Source organism: Xyrauchen texanus, chromosome 2, assembly GCF_025860055.1.
Source record: "Xyrauchen texanus isolate HMW12.3.18 chromosome 2, RBS_HiC_50CHRs, whole genome shotgun sequence".
NCBI classification, from domain to species: domain Eukaryota; kingdom Metazoa; phylum Chordata; class Actinopteri; order Cypriniformes; family Catostomidae; genus Xyrauchen; species Xyrauchen texanus.
The window spans coordinates 13,522,985-13,535,680 of NC_068277.1; the positions used below are offsets into that span (position 1 = coordinate 13,522,985).

The following is a 12,696-nucleotide window of genomic DNA, read 5'->3' on the forward strand; positions in this document are numbered from 1 at the left end:
TGAGTGGTAGGAAGAGGAAGATACTTGATATTTGAAGCAGACAGATACTGATGCTGTTCAGTTAATCAAAACACAAACTGAGCATGTAGCAATGACTTGGTTATTGCTACATATATAGCCATCAACTGAGAGAACAAGTATGTGGAAATGTTTGGTTCAGTGGACAGTTGCATTAGTTCATTAGGATGTCAGTAATCTTTGGCGGAGATAATGACAAGCAGAGCGCTTTCTGTAGGGAAGGCATGGGCGATGACTCATTAATCAACTCCTCATCAGATGTTCAGCTAAATGTTTGCAAACTCAGTCAATGATCAGATGTGATATTCTGTCAGATCTCTGGCCAGTCATGCAGACGTCCAGGTGGTTTCCACAATGCAATCTTCAGGTTTGTTTGAGAGACAGACCAATGAAATCGGAGTCGCAAAAACAAAAGAAAGTGTTTGCTGTCTGCATAATTGCTATAAAACAGACAACCCCCTGGTAAGAGTAAAGGATGAAAGAAACTTTAAAGTGAATGTGCTCTGACAGAGCATCTAGGAGTACATTTCATTCTTTCACAGCCAACATGGCAAAAATGGCAAATTACCATTTTCAAGTTGAGAGACAGAAACCAAAACGGGGGGACTTAAAGCAAGCTGTAAATCCAAAAAAAGATTAAGAAAAAAAGACTGCAGCTTCAAATTGTTCAAGTGAAAGGATATGAGTAATTGTCCTATCCAAAATTATAGAAAAGACTCATATGTTGACAAAAGCAGCATATGTTATGAGTCATTGCTATACCAGGCTAAATATGGAAGGGAGTAAAAAAAGGAAACACATTTTTACCATTCCTCACTACTCATTCTTCCCTCTGCCAAAAGCCTTGAGTTAAGGATTCTCAATTTGGACAAAAAGCCATATTGAGATTATTATTATAAACACAATCTAGTAAGTGATTATTTTTTACCAAAATTTGATAAAGTTTTGCCCATGTTCTACTGCCAATAAAAATACTACTACTCATTGTACTGTTATTAAAAAGAACAAAACTTGGACATTTTGGCACTTCAGCCACAAACAATCAATTAAACAATGAATAAATTATAAACAACAACACTGTTTGTATTCGCATTGTACCTGTCCACAAGGTACCAGTTTTTGTCCATTTTGTAACGTTTCAGTCAACTATTCATCACAATTATTTGGAGCCCAGTCCACTTGAATATTATATTATTGTAATATTATAGTAATATATTGATTATTATTATTTTTAGGGATGGGCATTCATCAATAATTTGGTATTCTAATATTTAAGCTTATACAAAAATTTTAAAAAATTATATTCTATTATTTAAATAAAAGGTAATTAATGAGGAAAAAAAGTGTCATAAAATGTGGTCACCATTACAAAAAAAACATTTCTAATTACATTCAAAACAAGCTTATATCATGTGGGTCTATATAAGTAATGCATGAAAACAAAAAAAGAATAGAATGAAAGCATTTAAGCTCACGCAAAACGAAGAAAAAGTAACCACTAAAGTAGACTGACGGAATTTACATACAGGACGACTATAAACACTCAGCATATTATAGATATCATGTTTATATTGTATCCCATGTCATGTTTTTGTTAAGAAAAGCATATCCAAGTGCTCAGTAAACTACACTCATTTATACACACCAGTTTAAATGATGGAATGTCCCTTACCTCAGCTAGCATAGTCTTTCTTGGATGCCATGTTTGTTGTTTACAGAAGCAATTAAGGGATTACGCTGCTATGGGGACACTGCTTTCTGACGAGCTGCACATATACAAGAGTAGTGTACACAGCGTATCCAGTACATTTAAACAGGAACCCAGCTTAATCACAGTAAGCCACATTGTCACAATAACCCGCTTTTCTTCTGAACATACTGACAGAACCGTATGCTCGAGAAATGTGATCAACTTGTCAGCACTCATCAGTGCCACCCAGTGCATTCTGTTATAACTGCCAGTTTTAGTTTCTGTTCAGGATTTAACATGCATCTCACTGTATATATGGTCAGCAAAGCACAATTTTACAAAATTCGAAAAGTAATTTTACTATTCTAATAATTATTGCAGAACGATATTTGACTACTCGTGCACATGCCTAATTATGATTATTATTATAATAATAAAAAAAAGCAATATATTCTGCAATATTGTGTAGTATTACTGTAATAAAATATGAACTTGCACAGGGCATTGCTATGTGGTTCACTTAAATCAAAGTGTTCTAAATCCGAGCTTTTATTTTGAAGGACAACTTCATGAAGAGATTGTTCACATTCAAAACAGCTGGTTAGGGTCAGCTGGTTAAGTGCTCCTCATTTTAACATATCCTCTGTCCTCAAATTCCTGGTGACATACGGTGTATTTTGTCTATGCGTATATTAAATTTAGCAGCCAAACATGTTTCGAACTAGTGTTGTCAAATGTACTGGTACTCGGTGGAGTGTGGTGGTGGCGTAGTGGGCTAAAGCACATAACTAATAATCAGAAGGTTGCTTGTTCGACCCCACAGCCACAACCATTGTGTCCTTGAGCAAGGCACTTAACTCCAGGTTGCTCCGGGGGTGATTGTCCCTGCAATTGCCACTGTAAGTTGCTTTGGATAAATGCGTCTGCTAAATGCATAAATGTAAATGTACTTCAGTACCAAGTCGATACTAAAATAAAAAAGACGTAATGATACCAGTGTTTCTGCAGTACCGGTAGTACGGAGCACCGATTCAATCCAATAACAGTGTGCCATATTTCTGACACACACTTTAAAATGCTAACAGGATTATTTTGAAAGCCTATTCTGTTACTCAATGTACACTGAAATGGGCAATTAATCAAATTAAAATTGTGACATGTCCTAATGTGATTTATTAAACCGCTAAAGGCGGCAATCTTACTGTGGACGAACTGTGTACTTTAAATAAATCCGACAACTCATCCTCACAGATATTGAGAATGATTCAGGTTGTATCAGATGACAAAGCAGAGCACTTATCTATTGTGAACCATGCAGCAAATGTGAAATATATATTTATATAATTAAAAAGCACAGTATGCGCGCTTTAATCTCAGCTCAGCTTTAATTTTATTACATTTAAAACAGTTTGAGTTGACCAAAGTGCTTCACAATAATAACATTTAAAACAACCACATACACAAACACCAGTAATCTAAAATACAAACACTCCAAAACTGTGTCCTACATTTCATTTTTCAGACACAAAGGCCAGTGTAAAGTGATGAGGTTTCAGACGTGACAAACCTCTTCAATGATCACACTGAGCCTAGTGTCGCGAGAACCGTGACATTTCACTAGTATCGGAACAGACTACTGAAAATTTGGTACTATGACAACACTATTTGAAATTATGCAAAAGTGAAACTGAAGTAAATCTGGAGCGCTTTAAATATAACGCACTCAGCAGAAGTAAGCAAATGGAACCAAACTCAACGCACATCTGTTCCTCTGAGCACGAGATGTAATTTCGGAGCTCAGAACTGCTCTGAAAACACAGTAATAACACACTAATACAATACAGACAGTAAACACAATACAGACTGGACCGAGCAGTGCACATAAACTTTGATAAACTTTAATTCAATCTCAGCCATTTGTGGTTTAGTAAATCACACAAGGTCATATCGCGATTTTGATTTTATTTTGATTAATTGTGCAGCCCTATCTTGACTCATTCCCACATCCCATCCCTTCTTAAAATTAAAAGCTGAATTAAGTCGCAGAGCTGTGCTGACCCCAATTCAGATTTCCCAAAACATCAAAGAGCCAGCTTGAATACATCAAAAAGCAAATTTAATTTGAGAGCTGAATTGAAGGTGAGGATTTTCAGTGAACAACAACCTATTCTTCACACAAACCTTTTTCTGCCAGTAACTAACCAGATATGGGATTGGTGCATACCTAGTGTTGATACACTTATATATTGATAAACAGCAATTCATATTCCTCAAAATAGCATCACTACTTTACAATATTTTTGTGCATTCATATAATTTGCTTTGGAGAAAAGTGAAGTAATCCATGCTAGAGAGATTGAAATTGATACTGCCAAATCTCTCTGTTTGTTAAACATTCATGCAGTTTCAAATACAATCCAATTATTATAAAGTGATGCATGACTATGTGTATGATTTTGCAAGCTAGTTGGCAATATCCCAACCCAATAGGGTAGTGTCTGGGATGTGCAAGGTGATGTTTACCTTCCTGCCAATGGCTCCGTTGGGTTTGCGGGGTGGAGGCGGCTCAAAGATCCTCTGCTGTTGCTGTGGTGGCAGCGTGGAGTAGAGTGGGATGATTTTGATATCTCCAACCTCAGGGCCCAGATCATCAATCTCACGTTTGATCCGCTTGCAGGCTTCGTCAATTTCCTAGAATGTAAGCAGAATAAGGTAAGAAACTAAAACATATGAATGGCATGACAGAAAAGAGAAGCTTTTGCTCATGGGCACGCAATGGCAAGTATCACTTTTACCATAGCTCATATTTTGGGTAGGGGTTTGAACAAACCACTAACTCCATGTAATTAACTTGTGAAAAAAATAACAGTGACTAAAGAAATCACATTCAAACATTTCTCAACACAAAATTGCTCCTTGTGTTTCAATAAAGAAAGAAAGTCACAAGGGTTTGAGATGATATAATGGGGAGTAAATGACAATGTTCATATTTGGGTGTACTATTTCGTACTTTGTCCAAATAGACTGATTTTGGATCAGACATGCATTAATATTCACCTTAGCTACCCTTAACAAATATGAACTTCTGGATAAATTCCCTGATGCTTGAAACCCCAGCACTGCTGAGATCGGGTGGTTAGTATCAATACACTTGATGTGCCTGTTGTGTCAACCGAGTGAGAAAATTAAAGCTGGAGTGCATGGTGCTTGGGTAAGATCCCTATAGCTATGCTATCAACAGCAGCAGTCACGAGGGCACATGTACACTCACACACGCTTTATTATTCCAGATGGCAATGTAGTAGGGCTAATTTGAAATGAGAAAGTTGCAATGATGCATAACCAGGAGCAAATCACAACAGATCAGTTAAGTGAAGCTGAACATTACAAACATAGTGGCTCAAGATAAGGAAATATATGACAATTGTCAAAGAAAATAAGAGATTCCACTGATCAAACCAACTCAGATGTGTACATGCCAAGTTAAAAGGGATTTTTCTCCTAAAAATAACAAATAAATAAAAAAATATAATTTACTCACTCTCGTGTTGTTCCAACCTGCATGACATTTAGGCTATGCCTTTAACATGCCACTCTAACAGTACACAGATATAGGAGTTGAAGCAAATTAAAACGGAGTTTTTTTTTTTTTTTTTAATAAAACGTTTAACAAAAACAAGGTAAAACAAAAACATTGAAATCTAGACCAATATATCTAGTGGTCACTGAATTTAGTCCCCAAATAGCAATGACAAAATCTTGCCTTGGACACAAATGCAGAATGATTAGTGTTTACTTCTTTCCATCTTTCATTCTGCCTGAACACATTATGCTCATTACAAGCAGTATATTCCTCCTGACTTAGAAGTCACAGCTTATGTAGTACCACCATCATCAGGCCAAAGTGAGTACTGCAACTGGAGTTTAAAAGAGAAATCATATGACTAAAACAGTCAAGCACTGATCTCTAGAAAGATTTTGTGAAACAGAATGCCATGCCAATTAATACTTCTTCAGCTTCTTGGAATAACCCATTTATCAATATTACAGCATGCATTTTGTGCCATCAATAGACCCTAAAAATCTGTTACATCTCAGACATTTTACTCAAATCCCTTTTATTGCACATCTAAGCACCCAAAGCTGATCATTTACCCATAAAAAAAATTAAGCTTGTAAGTGTGCAGGGTTGTGGACACATGATAGGCCGTGCAGGCATAGCATTGCTCCCTGGGGCACAATGCGCACAGAAAACGGTGCCAATGGCCATGTGCATCTTAATCAAAGCTCTGCCACAACCAAGCAGGGAAAGGCAAATCTGAATGGATTGATAAAATTAGCCAAAGTATTAATAGTCCATCAGCCCTTGGGAAGCAGCAGCTGTCAGGAGAACTGCCATCCGAGCTGCCAAGGCACCAGGGAGAGAGGGACATGCGGCTGTGCCAAAACAGAAGCCTGCACCTGGAGCAGAACGTTAACTCCAGACCCCTCACTTTTCGCAGTGGGCATGATACAATGCTGTGCAAAATAATATAAACCAGCCCCTTTAATCTACATGCTGCAGATGCAAATTAGTTGGCATGGATTTAAAAGAGAAAGATAATCCAAATCAGTGCTAAATTATGCCCGATTTGAAGGAGCAAAGTTGAACAAATAACGGCAATTTTGGAGAAAGACTGTGGCTTAAAAATTGCAATTTGTGAAAAGGCATAATAGACCATATTCATGGCAGCGCCATCTTTGATTTTTTACAGGAATGACAACAAGGTGGTGAGGGATGAACCTTGTATTTTCAATGGGTTGTAAAGCAGTTTTAAGTGTTTTAGGATTGTTCCACAGACAAAACACTCCAGAAAACATGAGTTCTGGAAAATCAGATGAGATCATTTAGCTTTTTACATCTTTATACTATTTGTGCCATTGAAGAGATGCAAGTCTATCCCTCACAGCTTCATTGTTATTCCCATTAATAATTAAAAAATAATAGACAAACAGCATTAATTGATCCATTAAAACGAGGCACCTTTTTTGCCCAGACTCAAACAGACTCAAGTGTGTTCGTGGTCTAATCTTTAAGCATATTCACTTAACATAGCCAAAGCCAATATGCATATTTTTGCTTAACATAGCAAATATTTATGCATTATTATACACTCACTGAGCACTTTATTAGGAACACTTCCTAAAAATGTGCCCGATGTGGTCTTCTGCTGTTTTAGCCCATCAGCCTCAATGCACAACGTGTTGTGCATTGAGATGCTATTCTGCTCACTACAATTGTATGGAGTGGTTATCCGAGTTACCGTAGCCTTTCTGTCAGCTCGAACTCTTGTACCCTCGGTGTCTGTGCCCATCATAATAAGGAAAGGCCAAGACATTTTTAAACACTATAAATCGATTTTTAAAACTACCTGGTGATTAACCGTTTATCTGACTTTTCCACCACCTTAATTATCAAAATTGGTAAAATCAACTATTGGTCAACCTCTATTAAAGTTGACATACTTTTGTGTGTTAAAATCCATCCATCTTCAACCGCTTATCCGAAGTTGGGTCGCGGGGTGTGTGTTAAAATATTTATCCCAATTTATTCTGCAAGAATAGGAAATCAACGTAGGTTCAACACGGCTTAATTTTAGTGGCCTGATATAGCAACATCCATGTACCTGTTTAAGTTCAAGAAGGGACTACCGGTTTATCCAAACAACAAAACATGGGGGGGTTGGGGAACCAGTTAGAAAATTGCTAGTGGAGCAGAAATTAAATACTGCAGCTTTAAAAGAAAAATCTAAATGTATATACAAGCAACTTAAACTAATAAGAATAAAACTAATAGATATCCAATGTGCAAACGTAGAATTGGTCTGTTCATGATAGTGACATGACAGCCGCATGGACTATTGTAGGGCTGGGATAAACGATTATTTTTTAAACGATTAATTTAGCGATTTATTTTTTCGATGCATCGATTAATCTAACGATTCATTTTTTTTTCTCAGTCCGATTCGATTTCGATTAATCGACTTGTGACAACACCGGTAATACAGGTTTCATCGGGGGTGGGGGTGTATAAAATGCTAAAAAAAAAAATTTGCCGGGAGTTTGATTGACTGGCGATCTGATCAATCAATCATAATACGCCATTTTTGTCCGACAAAGTAGTCAGGAGAGAGAAGATTAACGTCGGTGGATTTGAATTTGAATAATGGAGTGTAGGCTACTGTACTGACATCTTTCCGCGGTTAAAACAACAGTCCTTCTGATGTAGGCTACATTCATGTTTAACCTATTTGATGCTATAAATTAACCAAGGAAAAGATGATCGGTTCACGAGCAGCTTTAACTGAGGCAATCTGTCACGACACATTAAAGAGCCACAAAATAGTAGGCCTATTTATGGTTTAATTTTCTTTGAATGACCAAATTTGAAAGTTGAGACTTTATTAAATGTTACCTGCTTGGTCCTGTCTGTCAGCATGTTGTCAGTGTCCTCTATGTATTCTTCACGACATTCATAGCTATAAGCGAAAACTTTAGGTGTCGACAACGTATTATAGCCTACTCCAACATCGAGTGCAAAGTGGGGAGTTGAAAAAAAAAAACTTACGGTACTCTGTCATCTGCAGCTGCTCCCGGGTGGCACCTCTTCAGGTGCTGGAGCATTGCCGTGGTGCTAGAATGGAAGGCCATCTCCATTTTGCAAAGATGACATATCACGGAATTGTTTCCTTTTAAATTAAAGAATTCCCATACTTTAGAGGAACGAGTGCATGCCGCCTTGCACTTCTGAAAGACGGCACCGCCATCTTTGTTTTGGGTCCGACGAACCGACGTATTTTTTGCGTCGATGTCATCGATGACGTCGACGCGTTGTCCCAGCTCTAGACTATTGCTAAACGTTATTAACCAGATTTGGTCACAAAATACAATGCACAATCACCTGTTAACCATTCTTATATTTTCATACAGAAAACCACATTTTCATGAACCAATCAATTCCCAATAGATACAATGTAGAAGTTCCACCTTATATTCCTTTTTCATTGAACATTTGTTTGACTCAGAAATAAGTCATGTGGAAGTAAAAAGCTTTTCTTAAATGTTGGGGACTTTAAAAGGTGTTTTTCTACCAGCCCGCTTTGCGAATGCAGTTTCAAATGTATTGTTTTACCGGTTATGTATGAGATTTCCTTTTGAAATCTTGTGTGTGATTTATCTTGCAAGAACACAACATTGACCCTACTTATTACAGCAATGCTTTCAACTATGCAAAGCATCCATGGCTATTTAGGGAGGCTTTCAAAAGTTAATTTGTCTTTAATCTTTGCAAAAGGAGAAAAGGAAAACCACAAACATGCAGGGAAGGCTGGTGATTCTCCAACTGTGACCGTATTTATCATTTGGGTGGGTCCCGAACCCTTCACTGCGCTCAGGTGAGCACTGGTTGCAGGAGACGTAAAATAATAAATGGCTTAATTTCAGGGCTGAATCTGGGTCACACTCTGCCATCTCTCACAGGCTTTTGCCTCGCGCCAAGGCCAGCTGTGTCCACGGCCATTATCAATCTAAGCATTGATCTCTTCTGCACTATTTAACTGTTGTGTGTGGGTGTGCGAGGCGGGTTGAAAAATGTCACAAATGACAAATGTTGCTCATAATGAGCATCTTGAATGTAAAGTAATTTAGGATTACAGCCAAAACAAGGAAGTATCAACAATATTTCATTTTTCTTTGACCATTTGTTTCTTATCAGATATTACCAATTCCGTTCTCCAACCACAGTACATTTTTAGTTCTTATTTTTTTTAGTCATCGTTTTTGTACTTTAACTTTCAAGGTCAATCTTGCAATGTCACACAGACAAATTTACTCACTGAAATTACAAATAATTTATTAAGAATAATAATTAAAAAAAACTTTTTTGACAATAACGTCTACAAAATACAAATCCCGCAGACTACCATAGGTTGCCAAAACAATCAATATTTATTACTTATTACAACACTTCCAGGGCTCGACATAAAGCATGGTTTTCAGTCCAATTTGTTGTTCTAAAACCTTTGTATAATACTATTTTTTTTCTTTTTACATCAATCTCATATTCTCACAGGGAGCTACTTTTCTAAATTCCTACCCCATTTTACAGTATTTGGGTGGAATGATTTTTAAAGTATGTAGCCAATATTATGCCTTAAGTCACTTTTTTCCCTGCAAGACGTGATGCAATCTAATTCTGACATACATTTATGTCATATATACAGTACTGTGCAAAAGTGTTGCACATAAGATGCTTCACAAAAACAATTGCCTTAAGATGGTTATTTATATTTTCAGCTTTAGTGTGTCAATAATAAATATACATTTTAGACTCCCATAAATTTATTTTCATGTCATGGTCCCCACAGAGCCCCCCCCACTGAATATGGAGTCATTGGTGCTGTTTTAAAAGGCAAAGGTGCTCATACCAAATACTGATTTAGTTTTTATGTTCACTGGACTTTGTATGACGTCATTTAATTGATAATTGAAAACTATTTATAGCTTTGTTTTTTGAAGACATCCTCACTATGCAAAATTTTTCCCAAGTGCCTAAAACTTTTGCACAGTACTGGTATATCTATACATTTATATAATATACTGTATAATGGCATAATAAAATTCCTTTTATCTTTACTCACCATCAAGTCTTTATAATTTTCTCTCTTGTGGAAGACAAAAGGAGATGCAAGGCAGAATGTTTGTCTCAGTGACCATTCACTGTCTCTGCATCTTTTTTCCCCATAAAATGAATGAAAAAGTGTGGTGACTGAAACTAACATTGTGCCCAACATCTCCTTTTGAATTTCATGAAAGAAAGTCAAAGGCCTACAAGTTTGCAACAACACGAAGGTAAGCGATGATGGAATTTTAATAATAAGTAACTCAGCAGTTACATAAGAAAATGGCAGTTTAATGTGGAAAAATGCATAATTGTTTTTACCAGATGGATCCTGAGAGAAAATGTTATAATGTATATGCATAATAAAGACAGATAATAATAATAATTTTATTTATAAAATTCGCTAATGAGTGGACCGTCTTATATAATATATAATTTAATATAATTATATATTTTATTAATATTATTGCTTTATATTATTATTATTATTATTATTATATTATGCATTTTATGTATATTACAAATTAAATTGACTGATTCACATGGCAGAGAAAAATACCTGCATATGTCAGATGGAGCTCTAGAGAGATGTAATCGGGTGCAGGGTAAAAGGAAACGCTCAAACACCTGAGTAATTTTGTTAGCTTTACACATTTTGCCATTTCGTTCTTTCTTGTCATGGAGTGCCAAGATATGAAAGGTGGCAAAACTAGATCTCTCCAAAGGCCTAGGTTATATCACAAATAGAGCTGGTTATTTTTTCTTTAATGACATTTTAATCAAGATACTTGTCCCGTCGGGCAAGTAAAATTCTTTGTCACTTGCCCCTTCAAAAATTCACTTGTCCTGGACAAGCGTTAATGTCAAGCCCAGACTTCGGTCATGCAAGCTTTGTCAGGCATTTTCTTTTGGACAATTTGCAAAATGACAAAAGAAATGTCAAACTGTACCAGTATTTTTTTATTTACGCATCATAATGCATCTTTATTGTCTCATCTTCGTTATTGTTGACAACAATTTCAAAAATAAAAAAAATACAGGTTAAAAGCTAAAGTGTCTCATTTCTGTACCACTAGTGGAAACAAAATGGAAAAAATAATGCCCGTTTTCAAACAAGTTTTATGAACACTCCTCGTTTGCAACTGGTTGGCCAAAAAAGATAACCTTGCCCTAAATTTGCCACATTTGTTGAGCCAATGTTGCTGTATAGAGCTTCTCAAACAAACAGAGCAATGTTCTGAGCAAAGCCATAGTGTTTACACTTTTCATGGAAAAACACCTACCAATGGGTTAAGCCTAAAGTACACTTCAGTCAGATGTGAACGCTGGGCGTCTGCGCACAGGACACGTGATGCAAATTGACATCACCAGAGTCCTCAAGTAATAAATGCATGCGGCTTAATTTTTTTTTATCCACACATACACTGAACACACAGTAAGTGCGTGCGCCTGCAATTATTTTTTTACTAAAAAGTGGGTACACAAGGTGGCAACACTCTCCGTTGAGCCATTAATGTCATGAATAAGCATTAGAAGATATATAATCAGGGGTTTTAACTGCATTGAAAAAAATCAGCCACCAAAGAAGCCAAAATTATATAATTTATATAATTTTTGTTATTATATAATTAAGAGGTTAAATAAAGTTTAGCTTGATTTCAAATAGCACATTAAAGTTATAAATGAAGTGTTATGTCAAAACCGAAGTATACGTTGGGCTTTACGTTGTCTCTACATATGAAGATGGAACAGGCATTTTAACTACCGACATAACCGTTAAGGAGAAATGCACACTGGACTTGGTCTACACAAATCCACCAGCATCGAAGCAACACTGCCTTACCTCCTGTCCGGTGAGGAAAAGCAGTACATCTCCCTCATCTTCCTCACACATATGGATCTGAATGACTGTGCGAATTGCTGCCTCCAGGTAGTCCCTCTCTGGCTCAGGCGTGTAAAAGATCTCCACAGGATGCGTCCGGCCAGGAATGGTCAGCAAGGGGCAGCTGTCGAAATACACCTGAAACTTTCCAGCATCCAGCGTGGCGCTCATTACGATGACCTGGGGAAGATAGAAGTGATTGTAGGTACTGAACCTGAATTGACTTTTAAACAGACACCATTCCACATAGCACTCAGTAAGAGCTGCTGTGTTTTGCCCAGGTCACAGCTACAGAGTGAGTGAGCACTTCATGTTCTCTCTGGAGACATTAGAATTCTAATGGAGGGAATAAACCATTGAGCCATTCTGAGGTTCACCCAGCACCTTTCCACATCATGAGATGTTATAATTGCTCTTAAGAGTAAATTAAACTTAAAAGCTGGACAC

The 12,696-nt window shown here is 36.9% G+C and overlaps 1 protein-coding gene across 2 annotated transcripts in view; it reads right to left on the reverse strand.

Moving 5' to 3' along the window:
• The window catches only part of LOC127658475 (ATP-dependent RNA helicase DHX15-like), a 47,731-nt gene that overhangs the window by 21,952 nt on the left and 13,083 nt on the right, over positions 1-12,696 (reverse strand). For both annotated transcript variants that reach the window (XM_052147805.1, XM_052147799.1), the window contains exons 5-6: positions 12,211-12,429; positions 4,232-4,399 (exon numbers count right to left, since the gene is read on the reverse strand). In XM_052147805.1, coding sequence (XP_052003765.1) covers positions 4,232-4,399; positions 12,211-12,429 — 387 coding nt within the window. The remainder of the gene's footprint in view (positions 1-4,231; positions 4,400-12,210; positions 12,430-12,696) is intronic.